This window comes from Coloeus monedula (genome assembly GCF_965178545.1).
Source record: "Coloeus monedula genome assembly, chromosome: 6".
Lineage (NCBI taxonomy): Eukaryota > Metazoa > Chordata > Aves > Passeriformes > Corvidae > Coloeus > Coloeus monedula.
The window spans coordinates 30,426,098-30,447,440 of NC_138786.1; the positions used below are offsets into that span (position 1 = coordinate 30,426,098).

Here is a 21,343-nt window from a genome sequence, read left to right on the forward strand (position 1 = left end):
CATCCTTTCCCTAAATCCTGACAGTAGCAAAAGAATGCTGCAGTGGTAATAACTTTCTTCTACAAACCCCTAATATTGTACACACAATGGCAGATGCTTTGGCAAGACACAAGCACCTTTCCATTTGCTCCTCCATTTATGTATTTGACCCCTACATGTGTTTTAAAATGTTAAATCTAGTCCCAGCCAAGTCTGGTAAAGTAACATTTTCAGTCAAAGCGTGGTCATTCTTTAAAGTTGCATCTTGCCATATAAATCCACAGAATTTCTTTTTCTAAAAGTCTGCCTCTTCTATAATCACAGCACACAATGGGCAATTTACAGGATTAAAAAAAAAAATCTTTTATTAAAACCTATAGTCCCTAAAAATGTGGCTTAAAGTGTCTTATAGGAAAAAAACCTGACTGCCCTGCAAGTTTTAGCTCTGATAAAACAGAATTAATTGTCCAAGCACTACTCCTAACCCCTGCCTGAGCACCTGTTTCAGAGACCACTACTAAAATTTAATATCCTACTATTCTTTGCCACTCAAAATTATGTTGGTGGAAAATTAAACCCAGAGAAATTCAGGAGCCTGAGAAGGGAGGTTTTCTCCACAGCAAGAGCACAATCCTTTCTCAGTTATAATGACCACCATGGCATCAGAGAAAACAGGAGAGCTGTGGCTGAACAGGCTTCCATGTGATTACAGGCTGCAGGAGGAAGGTGAGCTGCCTTCCAGTAAAACTGCATCAGCAGTGAAGGCAAAGCAACACTGAAGAGCTGTCAACAGGTAAGCAGTAGGATCACTGGGCACTCACAAGGAAAGCTGAGCTGGGACTCTGTACCTGAAAACAGCAAGAAGATAGGAGGGGAAAAAAAACCAACAAACCACGTAACAGGGGCATGAAATATTTCACCAGCACTCTTCCCTCATAAGACAAGAGCAAAAAGCAGGCTAGGGTTTAAAGCTGACTTTTCATTCAAATTTCACTGAAGCCCATACATGTATAGGAAAGACTACTTCATCACAAAGACTCCAAGAATGGAGGGACTTAGTGTGTGCATTTTGGGTTTGGGACTGATAAGACTGAGAGCACTGGATGGAATAAAGACAATTTCCTGTAGCTTCAAAGGGTCCTCAGGCCTTTTAACAGTGCCCTGGAGCAACCTTAAACCCATCATCTCCTTGTTGCCCTCCAAAGAGGTCTCAGCTTTGGAAGCTCCAGAGATTTCCCTGGGGGTGCAGGAGGAGACAGCTTCAGGGCAATGCCAACTCCTAAATACTCTGTGAGAGACACAAGTTGCCAAACGCCCGCTCCAGCAGAGCTGTCACATCATCTCTGCATTAATACCTCTGAACACATTAATAGTCATATCCAAAGCCACCTGCTACGCTGCCTCCCAAGATGCAGTTTCACATTCCAGGTTTGCAGGAGGTGCTCAGACATCATGAAGAAAAGCAGCAAACACCTTCCCACAAAAATAAAATGTACTGTCTGCATCGCTTGCATCCCCATTTAACAATGTCATTTCTTTCTGTCACAGCTGTCACAAAACCCCATGCAGTAAATGACAAGCCAACTCCAAAGCACTGCACCTAGTAAAAATTTAATATAATAAAACAAATTGAAAACGGCAATATTATTTTAACCATTCACAATTAAAGTGGAAAAATTATAAGGCAGCCATTCATGGAATGATTTTGTGTACAAACTGTTTGGAAAAAGGACATTAAAATTACAGTTCCATACATGGAGTCAGGTAAACAGCAATGACCACACAATGTTTTTCCCTGGAAAGCCAAGGCTGCTAGGAGATATAAGAACAGTAAGGAAAAAAAAATTTTTAAAAGAAGTTTGATGTGAACAGGAATCTGAAATTTGTGATAAAGAATCCGATATTCATCATAAATTTTCCCACCACACTGCAATCACTCCTCCTCCTTCCACCCTCAAAAGAATACAAGTATACTTCTCTTTTCTTTTCCCCAAGTCCCAGCACAGAACGTGAAGGCAGCAGCAGGAACATTTATTCCACATCATCTTTCTCTTTTCTGCAATCAGCTGATACCACATGGACACACCTGCTACTGTCAAAAGCTCTTTGAAGGCTCTGAACTAGTTCCTGAATAAACACAGTGGTTTTCCTGGGCCTCTTGGGTAAGATTAGCCTTCTATATAATCCACCTGGAAATGGCTCTTAGTCAACAGTGGGTTTTCTGTGTTTAACACCCAGCCATCTGACAAGCCACAACAATAAAAAAATCCTGTCTTGGTGTGACAGCTCTGCCATCCTTACTTAAATTAATGTCAGTGCAGCTTCTGCATCTGTCATTGAGTACTGAAAAAGAAATACTTCCCTTTTTTATATAAGGAACAATAAAAGCATTAGAACAGTAGCGAAAGTACCTAAAGACATCAGGATCAACAGAGACAGCTTTAGTCCAATTCCTATTGCCAATTAAGAAACCATTAACTGAAAAGAAACAGGTGATGAGATTATGGATTTCCTAGAGGGACCTACAGAAGGAAAGGGGGACATGGCTGGCACTCGGTTTAAGCATTTACCTGCTACACCTACTGCCACCTACCTCACAGAAAAAAAACCAGGCAGAGAGGGCTATTACAGAAAGAGTAAGAGGAATTTGTTTGCACCAAGGTCTCCTGAGGAGTAGAAAATGATACCAGCTGGCCCTGACTACATGCAATGCTTGGATTTACTGTGACAGATGGGGAGATAGGTAGAAAGAAAGGGCTATAATAAAATGGACCATTTAATTTAACTCATTAAAATACTCTGCTTCAAGAAAATAATCCTCCATTTGGTACTAAAAATTTGGAAAGGTTTGATAATATAAAATTTTACATTCTCCATATCAACATAACCAAAAGCTTCTTTAGTCAACTGCAGTTTCACTTACAGAATTGAAAATAATAATTCAACAGAGCTAACAGGCAGCCAAAACAAAATGCTGTTGATACTTCTAAATGGGTAGAAGAAAAAATAAAAATCACATAAGTCTTCCGTCACTCAACCAAATGCCAACATGAAAAGTATGTTTTCAGAATTTTTGTGCCAATTTTAAGTTGCCAATGTTTTAATTCAAATTCCCTCACCTGCTGCTATAACTTGGCCTCTATACTTCATGAATCATTAAACTGAGTATTACTATTTCTGATGGCTGCCCCAGAAACTGGAAACATGATGGGAAGGACAGGAAAATGGAAAGACGACAAGACCACTCAGCAGTGGCACCTATGATTAATGTGCCAGAGGTTATGTCAGCAGTGAAAAGCCTGGCTGCCACACCCTCACCAATACACACTGGTCCATGTAAAAAGGTACTATCCACATGCTTCAACCGGGAACAAAAGGCATGAAACCATGAAATGGGACCTTACCTCCATAAACCATTGCTATTGTTATACACAAAGTGAGGCTGAAGGGGAATGCACTCAGGATGTCAACTCCCAGGGTGGGGTGCACATGCAAGTGATAGGACAAAGTTTAAAGAATAAAAACTTACTGCTTTACAAAATGCAAGTACCTGGTGCTGCAGTAAGCTATCTCCTGCTCTTGCAAACCCTCCAGCTTTTGGAAACGGTTATGTGGAAAGATTAAACATGGTAAAATAGTGAGATTATCAAGGAAGAAGGTAATTAGGGAGAAATCAGGAAGAACAGAACTCTGGAGTAAACAGTCCCGTGTATCATTTGCATGTGTTAGGAACCTGTCCTGCTGAACTTTTTAAACCAGTCACTTACCAGTTGCATTATGTATGCTGTAAAAATCCCCAAACCAAAACAAACAGACAACACCATTGAAAAACACACAGAAGAGGATCCCATCCACATCACTAATTTTACAGTGGCTTTTCAGAACACAATATTAAGGTCTCATATTAAAAAATGCTTGTTTAGGCCTGAAGCACTAATTCTATCTGAAAATACTGTCTTACGGGAAAATATGACTTCTAGTAATTTTGCATTGATCTTATATAGTAAAACACACAAATGAACAAGCACTCCTGGGAATCAATACTAGGCTCAATCCTGGGATACATCCATATTGTTACAGAGCCAACAGACAAAGCCACCACTAGTCCAAGAGCCAGGCCATACACCCATTACCCTCTGAACTAACAGACAAACAGGACGATAACAAAAACGTAAAGAAGTTATGAGGCACAATGGGCTGTGCGGTTTAAGTAACAAATGGCATGAAAAACAGTCACACTCATTCAAATAGAAACAAGAAGCACTTCAGTTGAGAAGATATATCAAGACTTCAAAATTCATTTTAAAAAAACCAAAAAGAAAAAAGAAAAATATATTTGGCAATGTTATCTTCAAAAGTGCAGACAAAGTATAGCTTAAAAGGGGTACAGCATTAAAAAGTTTTCCCCTAAAGAAAGAATTTTATGCTGATTCTGTGCATGTCAAGCATTCCTGACTTTTCAATGCACTACAGTTATTAGAGTATAACATGTTTTGCATAAGGGAAATGGTGCCTGATAAGACAAAGCTGTGCCTTGGAAATGGAGGGATCTTTTACCACTCTTCTGCAGTGAGAGACATCAGCAATTGGCAGAAAGTTGTCCAGGAGATTCACCAAAACTAATGCTTATCAGTAAGAGGAAAATGAACAATTCCCAAAGGAAAAGCAAAATGTCTAACAGGTTCACTGGGAATCCACCAGTTGGGTTTTTTGTTTGTGGGTTTGTGGGGTTTTTTTGTTCAGAACTGCTTTAGAAACACTTTGTATTCTATCTGCAGCATTAATATTTAACTAAACATCTTGTTTTGTTAGCCATAATACCTTTATTTAGTGAAAAACCCACACAGACCCCTAGTGATTTCAGCAGCTCAGATTTTTGAAAATGAGCTAGTAAAGTTCTCTGGTCCCTCAACAGCTGTCTCCATCAGATTTCCACCCCTCAGAGCCCAGAGCAGCTCTATTTCAAACAGCATTTTGGGTATCTCTCTCAACAGAAGCAGTAGTGTATCACAGTAGCCAATATGTAATTCCTGCTGACATTTTTGGTGCTTAACTGACTTGGCAGAAGACTATCTCCCAAGAAACAATGCCTTTTTAGAATTTACTAACAATTGAATAAACAATCAAAACACTATTCTCCTTGCTTCTATCCTTCGTCAAACAATGGAATACACTGCAAAACTCATTTGCACTTTCTTAACCAGCTGATTTCTTACTCTAATCCTACACATTGTCTACATAATTTCTTTCCTATCAAGTGACACTTCTGTGACAATAGCAGTGTTATCCAGAGTTCCCAGTGTAGGCCATTTCTGCAATACAATTAGTGACAAGCATCACAAGGGCCAATCGCGTTGCCAGGACAATGCAGAACCAATGGGGGAGAACCCCCTTCTTCATTAGTGAGACTTCAACCTCTCACAACGCAGCCATCCTTGGGTTTTGCTCTCAGCTGCAAAAGCTGAACTGCAGAATACTTTGGTGATTGCAATTTCATGATGAGTCGCTATGTTCTTCCCTGCTCACCTTTCTTAAACTTCCAAGTTCCATCTTCCCTGAGAATAGGGCCAGAAGTAACAATTGAAATAGCAAGTGTCTTCAGAAAAGAAAGTTACATAGAATTTGCGTCCGGCTGCCAAAGTACATTTTGCTACACTAAAAACTTTCCCAGTATTCCTCATTTTGCAATCAAGATTCCCTCTGAACTCCATAAAGTAGATGGGATGAATGATGGGTAAAAGAATGATAAAGGGAGCAGCAGACATTTACTGCTCATGTCTTATAGAGGAGGAGAACAGTGAAATTTGAGCGTTTAGTGATGGTGTCCAATGGACAAAACTAGAGGAATAAGGCATCCTAATACTAGGGCTGCCACCTCCAGACGACTGAGTCCTTTTCCTCCAGTTGATTCAGGTTTGTGGCTATGAGCAATTCCTCCTACTTCTGGGAGAACATGAACTGTGGCAACATAAAGGAAAGTCCCAGCAGAAAACAGCATAGCAACTCCAGTGGCATTGACTTCTGAAAGAGCTTCTTTGCTGCTCTGAAACACAAACAGCAAAAAAAGTGAGAATAAGCAGAAGTTCTTCAATCAGTAATAAAAAAAAATTCTCTCAGTATCCAAGCACAGAAGGATTTCTATCAACTCTCCCTGTCTCACAATGACAATGGCGTAGCATGACTTTAGTGTTTTGCACCTTCCATGTAGTAACTGGCACTCTAAAATCGTGGGGGAACAGAAAGACACCCCTCCTCCTAGTCACTTCACTTTGGACTTACAAAAGAAAAAACCCTTACAAAAGAACCCTCAGAAAAGCAAGAAAGCCACAGTCTGCTGAAGCATCTTATTTGACCATGTCACAGCCAACATACCAAACAGGTTTTGAAAAAAAATAAATTTCATATTGCAAAGCCACAAATTTTAGGGAGGATGCTCAAGATTGACTTTAAACAAGGGGTTCAAATAAGATGTTAGCCTTTAAATATCTGCTCCACTGTTCTTCGGAACCAAGTCCCAAAACATCACTCATTCAATATTTTATTTGTATGTAGATGTAAACACCCAAAACTCTTCCAGGATTTCCATGCAAACTGCATGAAGAAACGTGTCTTCTGCATCAAAACTGAGCACCCCTTCACCTCCATAATAGGATTAAGATATGCTGCACACCAGTAAATGCAGTGAAATGCAAACCCACATATCAGATTCAAATGCTTCCTGAACGCTCTCCAACTCAGGTGTAATCTTAGTTCTTGTGTTTATTTGTCAGGTCATTTTTCCAGAGAAAGATACATCAGCTGGACCTATAAAACCACAGTGACAGCCCTGATGCCTTATCAATTCTCTGTTCTTTCTGAAGGGCAAAATGTAAACCCAACCCTTGATGAGAACAGTTCAAAAGAGTCCTCAAAGAGAATTCTCTTTTCTATTTACAAACTCAACCTTTTTTTCTGCTGTCTCTTGTACTGTAATGTCAAATATAAATCCTATCCAGCTAAAGTAAAGGATTATCCCAGATGATTTATTTAATCTTTCCTCCCATGCCTTGAGTTTTGTGAGATCACATGTTATATCCTTTACAACACGCCACCCTAGCACGTCACCAGCACGACACACCGCAGTTCAGAAACACAGGAGCATCCCAGGATATGCTATGAGAAGCAGAAACATTGAATTTGGACAAAGATGATAAACTCATGTGCAGTGCTCCATTTCACAGGCCATTTGTTGCACAGACCCAAAACACAGCGATGCTTCATGGAATAAGGCAAAAAGACTGTTCTAGCTGAGGACTCAACTTCTGACACAGACTTTGAATATAAAGGACCACTTCTGGGATGGTGGGGGAAACCAGAGGAAATTATTTCCTACCTGCATATTAAAAGAAGAATGCATGCAACAATGCTGAAAATTACTTATTTAAATAGGCATCAGCTAAAACCTGGTATATGAATAAATTGTTCTCAGTGGGGAGCAGCAGAAAGGATAAAACACAGAAATCAGACTTCTAAAAAAAAAAAAAAAAACTATACCAAACTCTATAAAGGAGTTATGTCACTGACTCTGATGGAAAAACATGGATTATTATCTCTTTTGTGCATTTATATTGCTACCTTTTCATCAACTTTTCTTAAATCTTCGTTCTGCTGAATTTTTCAAGCAGTTTGGAATTATGTAATGTGAAACTCGTATCACAGTCCTTTCCCCAAACTTCACCACTAAGCTAGATTTTGGGCAGAACAAAACCACGGACCTACCTTGCTTAGCCCTAAGTATGTCACCATCGACATAACAGGTGCTGCTAACGCAAAGACCAGCAAGTGTTTTCTGATTCGATTCCGTTCTAGCCCAGCGTGCATCAGGAAGGAAACCAGGCCAAAGGCAGCTGGTGCCTGCAAAAAACAATATTCACTGCTAATACAATACCTTCTAAAACCCCCAGAAAGATGAGAAAAGGCTGAAATATGACTTACTACATTGAAATGGACTGAACTGGAAGACATTCAGGGCAGGCACTAGCATGCTGCAGCTAACCCAAATCTAGAGCATTCTGCAGACTGCCCCATCTTAATAACGGAACCTAATGGAAACTCATGTTCTGGCTATGAGAAAACACGTACTTGTGTAGTCATTATAAATACCAAAACATTCATTTTGACTAGAGTCATCGCTATAATCCCTAAGACTCCATCAACTTAGGTCGTTTCTCTTTTCATCCTGTTACTATCACACATTAGATAGACAGGTTCTTCATCTGCAGTAGAAAAATTCTACAATTAACATGGGGAGGGAAACAATTGCCCAAAGACAGGTAACAGTCAGCCTCCATGTTAACAAAGACTTAAGAGCTCTTTTGATTAATTCATTCCTCTTCTCACCAGGAAGCAAACAAATACTTCCTTTTCCCTCTGCTGGCATCCAGTTTCTTATCCAAAAGGCATAGATGTCCTACTACTCACACACTGAATTTAATGTATTTTTTCTTGCAAAAAGACAATAGCAGTCCACCCTGACGTTTCTGAGGTAACACATAAAACTAAAATACATTAAGCATTTTTATACAGAGAATCTTTTTTTTTTTTTTTTAACTTAGAAGGAAATCCTAAGTGAAAAGAGATGAGAAAGAGAAAAGCATCAATCAGGATCAGAAGAACAGAAAAAAGATACCAGAGAAGAAATAATTTTCTCTTCTAATACCAAATATTCATAGGAGAAATTTTCCTCCTCTAAAATTGTACAATTTCAGAAGTCAGTTAATTTGAACATTAAGAATAACAAAAGCAAATTTCACCTGACAATAGCCATAAGTTAAGCTTTAAGATATGACAGTGACATTGCCACCCTCAAAAAAAGTTATGTAAACCACAATTTCTTGCATGAACAAAGAAAAGACATAATAGATATGCATTTCCTAACATTTTGAACATGTAATTATGCAAGATTTCTGATAAATTTACAACTAACCACTGTAATCCGTGCATATGCTACCATAAGGCAAATTTCACCTGCACATGTATGTTTAGAGCCTATATAGCCAATAGGTACATTCACACAAGTATTAAGCAAAGATCACCCCCATCTTCAAGAGCCACTGTTTGCTTGTCATCACCAGCAAAAGACTTGTTCTCCTACAGAAATGGTGTGAGTGACGTTGAAGCTACTACAACAGAGGTAACCAGAAGTTGTAATTTAGTACTCTGATATTCAGTGGTTTCAAAAGACTAACCCTTTAAACACTTAAACCCTTCACAACAAATATCCTCCCCATTTTCTGATGAACATCACGGAACCAAAAGATTGTTGTAATCAGCATAAAACTGCTTTCCCTCCTTGAATGCACTAGCATATAGTTCTGTGCCTCACCCTTTAGAACTTCTCTGAATATGTCTCTTACAGCAGTAGTAATCTAGGGTTTTCTTGTTTGGTAAATAAACACTACCACACTAGCTTCAGAAGAAGTCAGTGTGAAGCTGACACACTTCTTCATGAGCTACTCTTCTCTTCCTATTTTTGGGAGACTTTTCCCAGCTTCCGCAACCAAGGGAGGCAGTAGGCAGTCAGAATTCTCTCTCATTTGCACCCCACTCAGACTTAGCAATAATCATGTGCTCTACTATCATACCTCATACCTGTGCTTTTTGGTCCTTGACACTGTACTAACCTCTTCATTTCAATGGCACTAAACACTTCTGTATTACCTCACTAATGAAACTGTAGATCTTTAGCAATTCCTGTGAGTGTTAACAGTCTTTTGAAGAACAAGTAAGATTTTTTTGATGATAACTCACCTTGTGCAACATAATCGCAACAAACACTATCAACTGGACACTAGTCTGAGAAGTAGAAGCTGCTGCACCCAATGCAACACCATCAGCTGAAAAAGGAGTGCAGATTCATGGATTATTCCTCCACATGAGCTTTCCCATCCCCTCAAAGGCTGACAGTAGAAAACATGTTGATTTAAGAAGCTCTGTTACTGAAAACTGCCATTAACAATAGCAACCCAATGGAGGATTCACTTGCCTTTGTTTGTTAAGCCATAACATTTCAGAGTATTAGACAACCCTCAACAGGAGCTGTCTCATATTTCCCAAAACCACAAAAACCATACCGGGAATCAACTCAGTGTTGACACATTCCTTCAAGTAACAAGAAACAAGTTTGGTTGTTTTGGTCTTCTGTACTAAAAGAGACTTCCTGTCTAAATTAAAAAACCTGTTTTAGATACTAAGCATTGCAAGAATTTTAATTATTACCCTTTAAATGATTTTTCAAATATAAATACTATTGTAAATATTTTTTATCACTTACAATAAATATACTGTCTAAATGAAATAGAAAATGGATACTACACTACTCCTTAATATATAAACACTTTGGTTAGTGAAGAAGTATCTTTTTGATCAACATCTTCTGACTTATCTAGACAACAACCTTCAGCAGGACATGAAAATGCATCATATTTATACTACACATATATAGTGAAGAACTACAATATGAACATGGCTTGACTGTAACATACACCTAACAATCAGTCCTTGCAAGTCAGCCTAAACGTGTTTCAGTCAAGCCTTTGTGCTCCACCTTATAATGTCTTTTTTTTCCCTGCAAGGTACCATTCTTTTAAATTAGTATTTTTTAAAAAAAACCATCAACCAACAAGCAAACCCAAAGGTGTTTCACACTACTCATCAAATATGTTAGCCTGTTTTCAAATTTAGCAGCTAAAGGAGTTAGCAAAGGAATTGAAGAGGCAGAGAGTGAGCATCACACAACCTTTCAGATGGGGAAAATAAAAAGAGTAAAGTAAAGAGCAAAAGAGAAAATTCTGTATCCAAATAAAACTCTGTGAAGCATCTGAGCTCCCAGTTAAATCTGGGGAAGATCGTTAGGTCTCCTTGCCTTTGTTTTTGGTTTTTTTTTTTTTTTTGTTGGTTTTTGGTTTTTTTGTTTGTTTGTTTTTCATAAAAAGCCACCTTCAAAAGCAAAACCCAAGTGTCTCCATCACACCTGAAGATGACCCACACAGTAATGCATGTACTTGACAGGCACTAACAATTACAATTAACCGCATTACCTGCAGCATGCACTACTAGTCCCAGTGTTGTGGTGATTTTGGAATTGCCTGATCTTGCAGCTTCTGGATCTGAAACAGTCATGAGAACAGTTAAGATAAAGAGATCAAATGAATAAACTATGCTGGAAAAAATAATTGTGAGTATCACTGTACATATCTCTCCCAGCTGCTTAGGCAGTTGTACTCAAAACTACCAGCTTCTGTATTTCTGCATTAGACTTACTGTAAAATAGTTTGACACTTAACACCTTCAAATCACCTGAAGTTCTGCCAACAAACAAGTGACAGATTCGTAGACAATTCTTTGCAATTTGCAGGATCTCTCTCATAGGCTGAAGCAGATACTATTCTTAACCTCCTAAAATGAAATGTTAAAGGTTGGTGCCACCAAGAGAAAGAAAAGCTATTTTTGGATCCCAAGAATACAGAACTGCTGCAAGAGTAAGGACGATTTGTCCCCACACAGCTCAATGTTTGTGGTTTCCTTCAGGTGACAGTCTGGGTCAGTTTTTGATGCAGTGTTTCTCTGGCGGCTCCTAGTAAACAATAAAGTCTATGTGTCACAGCACCAGCTGCAAAGATTTCCCTTTGACATTATACACCACAAAGGAGAAGTGCAGCCAGTGCTGCTTGAGATCCAGTGTTTGACCAGAACTGCCTGAACATTTACAGGTTAGCTCATTACACAGCACAACAGGGCAATATCAATATCCACCACTACACAATCAGTGGTGAAACTGTTACAAAGAATCGCTGCAGGGTGGGTAAACCCTACACAAGTATAGAAACATCTTATTATTCAACTGTTTAATTCCAGACAGTTTGAACAGCCATGACTGAATTATCCCAGTGGTCTGTAAGACAACTGTAACCACACCTACACAGCTGCTTCACTAAGTCTGCAGTGATGCCAAAACAGAAATTCCAGTCCTGTTCTTCCTCCTGCCTGTCCCCTCGCCCTCCAGTCTCTTCATTCCCAGGCACCCATGTAGTTTCCCAATGAGCCAGATCAGGGAAATGAGCTAGCTAAAAACTAATGCATTCTCTTTGGTCAGCTTGATCTTCTGAATGAAGGGAAGCCTATGTGACTAATTAATTGCATAAGCTGCACTTGCATGACAGCAATCGTTTACTCATGTCAAACGGGAGGAGATACTCACAAAAAACATTTCCTTTACAATTGTTCTGGACTGACCATTACTAAACACAAAGAGTCACATTTGACTTCATACCTTCACTCTGGCCTACTGAATTTTTCTAGTTTAGACTAACATCTAGTCACTCGGTAGATAATAAACTACAAGACATTGGTTCAAGAGAAAAGTGTTCTTCTTCAGTCTCTTTAAAAGACATTACAAAACACTGCTACATCTCCTGTGATGTGTAGAGGCTAGATAAAACTTAATATTCTATTTTACAGTGTGTATCTCTAACACAGATCACAGTCCGTTTTCTCCTGGTATTTGCTATGACAAGAGACATAGAAAAGGGTCATAACCTACACAAACCAAGGATTCTTTTGGAAGAAAAAGAATCCTTGCTTACCTGCATCTCCCTAACATCCTCACTGCCATTGTTTCTTTAGAACAGCTCTGAAAATCAGCTACCCATGGCCGTGGCTCCATTTACACTTCTTCAGGAGCACACAGCTGACATAGGCCCTGCACTGGCCTTTCATCTGTACCACCCCATACGCACAAGTTGCACTGTGAACTGACAAGAATCCAGTCAAAACATATTCCCCCTCCTTTGTGTGTGTTTTACTTTTCCTTTCAGATCAATTCCTTCGCTTTTCAGGGCCAAATTCCAGCATCAGAGGACATTGTGTGGGTGAAAATGAGCAGCCAAAGGCAATAAAATACCTTTTCAAATGATGGAACACCTTTGGTGCACCTCAAGCTACACTCTGAGCATGAAGTCACAGGCAGGAAACAAAGGCAACCATAGGCAATTTTAGAGTCTTGCAAGAAACTGACAAATCTTTATACAAAGCAGAAAGTATTTCAAAGTAAGTGAGACTCTCGACTAGTATGGGAGGCCCACCTATGCAGTTACAGAGCTTACATCTAATAATCTCTGCCACCTTACTTATGATAACTTGCTGCTCTTTGCAAATTTTACCTACATATACGACAATCAAGTAGGAAAAAACAAATATAAGACTAACCTGAAGTTTTTTAGAGAGCCAAAGAAATCCCCTATGAGTGATATTGTAAAACAGACAATAACTCAAGCATCAAGTCACCCTTCACTCCCACACCATACATGCTCATACAGTTATTTCATCTTACTGAGGAAAGCTCTCAAATTATGGTCAATTTTGAGAGAGATTTCCAGCATAAACATTTCACCTGAACCTTCATTTATGTTTTTAAAGCACCTACTGAAACTCTGGACATGACTGGACAAATTAAATCCCAGTAGCATTCAAAAATAAAAACTGCAACTTGTTAATTAAGACTAATTAGCAAGTCTAATTGAAGTGAACCTTTACTTACCATCTGTAGAGTGTACATGAGAGCTGCCTATCTGATCCACCAACAGCATGAAGACAAAGCCGAGGACAAGGGACACACCAATGTAGGCATGCAACCTGGAATGGTCGTGGCCATGCTCATGTACAGCTGGGATTTTCACTACCATCTCAGACTCAATCACATGCTGCTTCTCGCTCGCTGGGTGATGCTTTCCTGTGAAAGGCAAGTGAACAGATTAGGAGACAGGAGACTAGACATGGCATAGTCACTTCTTTCCTCCTCTGCAAAAGCCTCCCTCACACTTTCCTGGACAATATACAGAAGTCCTTGTCTAAGGTCTTTCATAGACAGTGTTCTTAGCAAATCCTGGCTGGTTTCTTCTCATACATCTTCAGCATGGAAAAGCAAAGAAAGCATTAATATGTCATAAGCCAAGCTGCATTTTAAATACAAATTAATTCACAAAAATTGCTGTATAATTCCTTTTTTAATTGAAGCTGCCAGTTTTGTCAATATTCAGAGATACCGTCAAGCAGTTACTTCGTGATTTTCATTTAAGTGAGAAAATACAGGATGAGGAGATAAAATAGGTTCCATTTAATAATAGATTTAATACCATCTTTAACTGATGCTGAGATACAAACAAGCTAGTATTGATACACCCCATTGATACAGACTATAACAATAGCTTAGTCAAGCACACTGACCTACAACTGTCAGTACCATCCCAGAAACCCAAAGTCCAAGTCCTAGGGATGAATGATATGTGGTTGTTTCTTTTCCCTACACAAGCTATTAAAGCTTGCCCATGCTTTTTTCATTTTGACAAGTCTTTTGGACAGCAACTACTCTTCAGAAGCTTTAAAAACTTATACCAACAACTTGACTTACTCTAGCAAGTCATCATCTTGCTGGAATATTCATACATCTTCTTGGATGAGACAAGTTTATGTTCATCCCACTGTACAAAACATCACAATGCCATTACTACAATCAAAGCACATCAGAATAGGCTTGGTAGCAAAGATTTCAAACATATCTCTGCTGAACAAGATTGATCAATAAGATTACTTTGGACCACACAAGATTTTTGCCATCTATATTATGAAGCTGACTTTACTTCAGATCATTTCAAGCCATAAATCTGTGTAAAACTCAGGGCAATCTTTCTGACAGTGGTTATACAGTTTCAGCAGCTAAAACAAAGGACTGAAGTCAGCAAAGGAATTTTATTTGCTGGTAGTACCCAAACCAAGATTTCACTACACTCATACACAGGTTTATGATCAAAGAATAATCCAAGTCATGATATGCTGTTTGCTCTCAGCCTACAAGGTCAAAAATTGGAAGTTATTTATTCCATAGTTTGTGGGTAAATACAGAAGTAATAGTAAATTATTTCCATATCAATGAAAAGCACTCAAGTGCTTGATAGCAAGCAACCAGTCAGTTAAGCTACACCTGAAAGAGGGAAAACAAAGCTCTCTTTTTGTTTTTCTACTTACATTAATATACCTCAATGTTTCCCTTAGTTGCACCTTTCTACGTTTAATTATGTAAATAGATGAACTTGGAAAGAAAAAAAAAGAGAAAGCTGTTCTCATGGTCTTAAGTTTGATTTTGAATATCCTACTTTTCTAAGAAAAATATGAGAAATATTTTTTGTAGTTAAATCTGTAATACCCATTAATTCTGCCCCTTTGCAATTATAAAAAAAATTTTACAGATAGACTGTTGTTAGACAATACTGTGAGTCAGACATCAAGTCTGAAGCCATTCACAGACAAACTCTTTTTTCCTAGGTAAATACTTCTGCTGTTACTACTACAGTACTGGAAAGTGTCTTTTTCTGCCATACACTAACAAAGTTATAGCCCATACAGCTCTACACAACAAGCTGTCGAGTCATACATGAACAGTATGCCCCATTTAGTGAAAAAGTATTAAAACCCACAAATGTTCACAGCAATTGTATTCATTGCTAGCTGTACTATTACAAGAGAAAATTAGTCTACTCAGAATTAAAATTGAATAGAGAGCAAACCCACAACTACAGCTCATTAGAGACATCCGACATCAGAGTGCACAAATTATAGTACAGTATAAAACCATAATCAGAGCTTCTTTCACTTCTTGATAAAGCATGATTTTATGTATTATCTTCCATTTATTCTAAATCTAAGCAGAACAACATAAATTTAGTGGAAGCTAAAACAGTATACATTAAAGCGTATTACTAAAATGAAATATAAAAGTTTAGAAACACGAAACCCAGTACTACAAGGAAAGCAAAGGACTACAGTTACCTCTCAATCCCAGATCAGCAACAACACTACACCAGATGTTTGCAAGGTTCTTTACAGCCTCAACTTTATAGTGCTTTCCCCTGCAATCAGCAATTCATTGCCATTTACCTTCAAACTTTTGATTCTGAGAATACCGGAAAAATCTCATACATGCAATGGCCATCTAATAGCACAAGTCTCCAAGCAAAAGCAAAATTTAAAGTGTGCTCCAAACAGAGGTGATGAGCACTGGCTATTTAAAACAATGTCATAACCTCAAATTGAGCTCTATTAAGGCGGTAAGACATGCTCCACACAACATCCCCACAAGACACAATCTCTGCTCACTTTGAGCTCTTCATTAGAGATGATGAGGTGGTGAAGACAGTGACAGCAGACTAGAACTGGATGCTTGAACACAGAGATTTAGAGGTGTAATGTACACCACCACCCAAGAAGAAATGCCTGCTACTCTGTGAATTAGCCCTATACAACCATAATTTTCAGCTAAGTATATTAATTCCAAGATGTTCTTCAGCTTCAGAGGAAATTCTTATTAGGGCAGGGATACAAATCTGTAAAACACCTCCTGCAATTGCTTTAATGAGAAGCTGTCTAAACTACAAAAAGAAATAGCAAATACTCCATCATTTCATTCTCTGCCAAAGGCATCCTTACACCTCCTTTGAAGTTCCAGTGGCAGTTAAAATTTCACTCTCCCCAGAATAAGAAACACTACACATGACCTATCATAAAAGGCTGTTATTCCATGAACAGTATAGTATCCAGACACACAGATGATTCAATAACTCAGGAAGAGTCATCAATCTACAGTCTAATCACATCCTTCAACGTGCAATATGCCTACGGTAGTTTTGCATTTCCATGCCTGCTTTGTGTCATGCTGCTGTGAAGCTCTTCCACCAATCTCATGCTAAAAACCGTAAAAGGGAGCCTTGGTATATCATAACGCCACAACCTAAGTTATTTTGAACGAGGCCATCTGGGTTTGGTTCTTACCCTCCAAAATGTCTTCGTAAAGTGCATGTACTCCTTCTGGCACAATGACAGCCAAGGCAGTTCCACACAACAGCCCAGCACCCAGAACAGTCACCAACTTCAATCTCTCCTGCAAGAAAGTACAAAACAAGTATCATCTTTAAGACTGAAAATGCTTTCTCTACTCTCCCTTATTAAGAGAGGCTGGGGAAGGGGGTTACTTGTTACATAAGTATTGAGCATTTGCAATTAAACCTTACCAATAACACAAACTTAATGTTTTTATAGTATAGTAAAGAATAATAGTTTTGTTAATATTTTTGGAAGAATTTCTGTAACAAAAATAGAAAACACACATTGTTTATCAGTACTTGCTGCTATTACTTAGAGTTATCTTCCTAGTTATATTCTAGTTTGGGGCAAAAAGCTTAGACATCTCTTCCTCTCAACCTAATTACATTCTGTTTTACCAATAAATTCACCAATTCACTTCCTTGTGACTACACTGACAGGCTAAAGTCAAAGCCATGTACTAAAATCCAAATATATAAACATATAATGGGGTCTAAAATATGACAGTTTGCAAAGGCCATTACTCATAATTTCTGTAAGAACCCCTATCACGTAACATGCAGCAACCATGGGAGTTTAGATCCTCCTAACAACTGTGTAGCAAACATTTTGTAGCAGGACCATCATCATCTTCCACGCTCAATGAAGTCTGAGTGCCACCAAAATACTCATGTTAACTACTGGGGACCTAGAGACAGAGGCCAGCATTTGAATAACAGGAAGCCACTTGTTGCATATCATTATTATGCCATCCATTCTCCTTCATGCACTGTAATGACAAATTGTTCTGTCTCACCGAAATGTGCAACACTTGCATAGAAGAAGCAGGAGGCACTAGGGACATGCACAATCAGCTTCCTGAAAGCAAGCCAAATGTGACCATAAGGGAACAACTGCAGCGCTACTGGGGAAAACGCAAAGTGTAAAGTTGCCACAAACATGCACTGCATACTAGAGTATGTAATGATTACACTTGGTAAATTGTCATACAGTGGCAATCTACATGAGAAGATAAATTTTCAACATCTGCTGTTCATAAAGTAATTTTGCAAAAATATAGTATCTTACAAGGATAAAACCATTATTTTTATCTGCAACTATAATATCTTTTGCATACATACACAAACACAGAGAAAATTGTCAGAAGGAATACTGCTTTATTACAACTGCAAATACAGAGTATAGCTTGCTTTCAGTTGGGCACCTGTGAATTTTAAAGGTCCATGAAAGTAATACAGACTAACACGTTATCATTACAAGATAAGTCTTCACATCTTCTTCAGTACAAAATAGTTAGTGAATAGTGAATACAGAAATTTAGTAACAACAGCCCACATAGATAGGCAAAAGTAATACAGTTTTATCCATTTCTGTTAAATACATTTGCATGTTAAAAAACAAAAGCAACACAGTAAACAGTGCTAAAATTCCATGGAAAAAATCTCAAATTCCTCAAATTAGCAAACTGTTCCACTGCTCAATATTTGGCATTGAAACTCTTACTCGGACCTATCAAAAACTCACACCTGCTTTCAGCAGGAAGTGGCCCCAGTTTCTGCCTCTGTTACACCACCACAACATTCAAACTGCTCCAATTCCTGGGGTGTTTTTAGTTTTTTTTTACATTTAGACTAGACTTTAAGAGATAGCCTCAGAACTAGTACAGTGCTGTTTCCAGCCCTAAATTAGACCAACTGAGTCCTGTAAATTAGGATTAAGCTGAAAGGGTACCTCTGCACACAGAACTAAGGCAAATCTCTGTTCAGTTTGTACCTTTTACCACCCATGTTTCGTCATACCTGCCTTTCCTGGAGTTTTATACTTTCAAAAATACCCTAATCTAATAGAAACAATAGAACACAGCATGAGATCAGAACACAAGTAATAAATTCCATGGCAAAAAAAATAATCTGAAGGAATGTATTAACACTAATGCATAATTTTATTTTTCTCTAGTATCTGGGGTCTCTTATGCATAGCATTCACTTTTATTTTCAACTCAATCATTACATTAGCCAGTGGGAAGAGGCATTTTTACTCACTGTGGCCATCCACAAAACTTTTTGCAAACTATACAATGGACCGTCCAAACATTCATTTCAGTTTGAAATTGTCTTTGTTGCAGAATCCTAAGCAATAATTTTAAACGAAACAATTATAACTTCTAATTAGACACTTCCAGGATTAGCTGGGATTTGTACATCATGGACAGAGATATTTTGCTCTTTTAAACCAGCATTGCATGCAAACCCTTAAAATATCTTAAATGAAAGACTTAAATCAAGTGTAAAACTAAGTCAAGAATTTCTGAGAGCTTAAGATACCACAATAAACTTGACTGCACATTTGTGTACTGATGGTAAAATACCACACACACAAAAGGCTAATAAAGATGTGATTACTGCTTAGGCAGTTTTGGATCCACAACAGACCTGTATTCCTGCAGCTGCTGGAAGCCTAGAAAGGTTTAAGAGACCATTGATTCAACTATACAAAGAAAACACAAAGACAGATCAAGAACCTTACCTCCAAACAACACTGAATATAAATTACGAGTTAACAGGTGACTATCAAGTACATACATGACTAAATGCAAAATTAAATTTAAAAAGAGACAATATTAGCACATGAGGCAGCACCCTCAGCAAATTTGCAAGAAAACCCTTCGTGGGCTTCAGGACAGAATTGAGTTTTGAAGAGCAAGGCAGTGGAAGCAAGAACACTGAAGACACATAAGGCAAGGTCCACCAAAGCATCAGATGAAGCACTGGCAAAACAGAAGTCTGCTGATGTTCATGTGAAGATGCCCAAATACACTGTTAGGTTGAAATTCATTTAGTTGAGTTGTACTTTTCCTAAAATGAACAGCCTTTCCTTCTATGCTGCTCAGGGTCTACAGCTCCCAAAACCTCCTAGCAATAATGGGACCAAAGGACAAGTGCAAGCAGCCCTCTGACTTGATGGAAGACAAAGGCACATTTCTCCTCCAGCGCCCTGCTTCCCAAAAGTAGCACTACTTCCAAGAGAAATGGGCACCCCTCATAAGAGTGCTCTTACTACCGTAGAACAACTAAACTCTCACTACACCATACCTCCATACAGTAACCATCATTTAGACCGAAAAAAAACCCACGGGTATCAGAGGATATTAGAAAACTTACAGAGACTGTGACAATCGTCACCACCTCAACAACCATTTCTTAGATGCAGCCAAATATGTTTAATGAGGAACTCTTGTACTGTCTGGAAACTTACCCGATCTAGGAAAGTCTCCCTCTCCTTTAACAGTACCTTAGTTATCCAAGGTATTTTTCCAAAAGAATGCCAATTGACTTTCACGTGGCAGTAACTTGAAGTTCTACAGTAATCAAAAAGCTAAGGTTTAATTTTCAACAGTGCAAGCTGTGAACCAAGGTTTTCTGAGAATATTCTTGGAATTTTTTTTTAAAGCCTTAATTTGAGTAGCCCACAAGCACATAATAAGAGATAATCTGTGACTTCACCAATTTCTTACACAAGCTTCTAAGAATAGCCATGCTTATTCATGTCCTTATACTACATGCTGAGACTTCACTCGTAACAGAGACTCGACTCAAATTTGGCAAGTTTAAATAGCTTCTGTACACACTGTGAAACAAACATAATTCCACACAGCAGTTTTAAATGAAAATTAATACTGCACTCATAACTTTTTAAGTTACAGCTTCATCCTTAACAGCGCTGCCGGATTGCAAAGGGACGGCACCAACTCCTACTGGGAGATCTCTCTGGTTTCTCCGTTAGCAACCAACGAGCAGTTTGGCGGAGCTGTCTTACCTCGGAAAAATTAACCGCCAAGGGTATAATCCCTGCCACATAGCAGGCGACCAGCATGGCCAGGGACAGCAGGCAGATGGAGGGGAAGTCATCCATTTCGCCGCTTTCTGTCCGGTCCCTTGAAGCGAAATCCAACAGCAACTTTTCCACCTCGCCCCTCCGCACGCCTCAACCCGTGCAGACACCGAGCTCCCAGGAGAGGCTTTCAGCCATCTCTCTCGCCTGGCGGCAGCGGCCGACTCGACCCCCAGCCGGGGGTGTTCGGCCAGCCCGGGGGCGGCCGGGGGGCAGGAGCGGCCCTCACCTGAGGTGAGGGAACTTTCACCCGCACCGCGCCGCTGCCAGGACACGCGGGAGAGAGGGGCTGGAGACAGCGAGCAAGCGGGCGGCTCCTCACGGCGGGGCAGCCTCAGACAAGGCCGAGAGGACCCTACGGCACCAGCGCTCCCACCCCACACCCACAGCCGCTGCCCCGGCGGCCAAGTGGCACCTCAGCGCTTCCCCTTCCGGGACGGGCCGCGACCCGCCCCGCCCCCGCGCGCTTCCCGGCTCCAAGATGGCGGGCGGGCGGCGGCCCGCGATGGGCCGAGAGCGGCTCCCTCAGCAAAGATGGCCGCGCGCCGCCCCGCCCCGCCAG

General features: G+C 39.4%; 1 protein-coding gene across 1 annotated transcript; it reads right to left on the minus strand.

Annotated features, from left to right (window-relative positions):
- Positions 1-1,044: 1,044 nt before the first annotated feature.
- SLC39A9 (solute carrier family 39 member 9) lies at positions 1,045-21,172 on the minus strand. Its single transcript, XM_082282747.1, has 7 exons — positions 20,707-21,172; positions 16,840-16,948; positions 13,556-13,747; positions 11,058-11,126; positions 9,769-9,854; positions 7,738-7,872; positions 1,045-6,022 (listed from the first exon to the last, which is right to left on the minus strand). The coding sequence occupies exons 1-7, from the start codon at positions 20,800-20,802 to the stop codon at positions 5,792-5,794; spliced, it is 918 nt and encodes a 305-aa protein (XP_082138873.1). The 5' UTR covers positions 20,803-21,172; the 3' UTR covers positions 1,045-5,791.
- Between the last annotated feature and the right edge of the window lie 171 nt (positions 21,173-21,343).

Bases quoted from the DNA above. Each gene is read 5' to 3' on its own strand.
- SLC39A9 (XM_082282747.1), bottom strand. From the start codon at position 20,802: ATGGATGACTTCCCCTCCATCTGCCTGCTGTCCCTGGCCATGCTGGTC. The intron at 13,748-16,839 runs GTAAGAACCAAA...TGCCTTTCACAG, and splicing joins TTACGAAGACATTTTGGAGG to GAAAGCATCACCCAGCGAGC. The intron at 7,873-9,768 runs GTGAGTTATCAT...TGTTTTTTGCAG, and splicing joins TTGCGATTATGTTGCACAAG to GCACCAGCTGCCTTTGGCCT.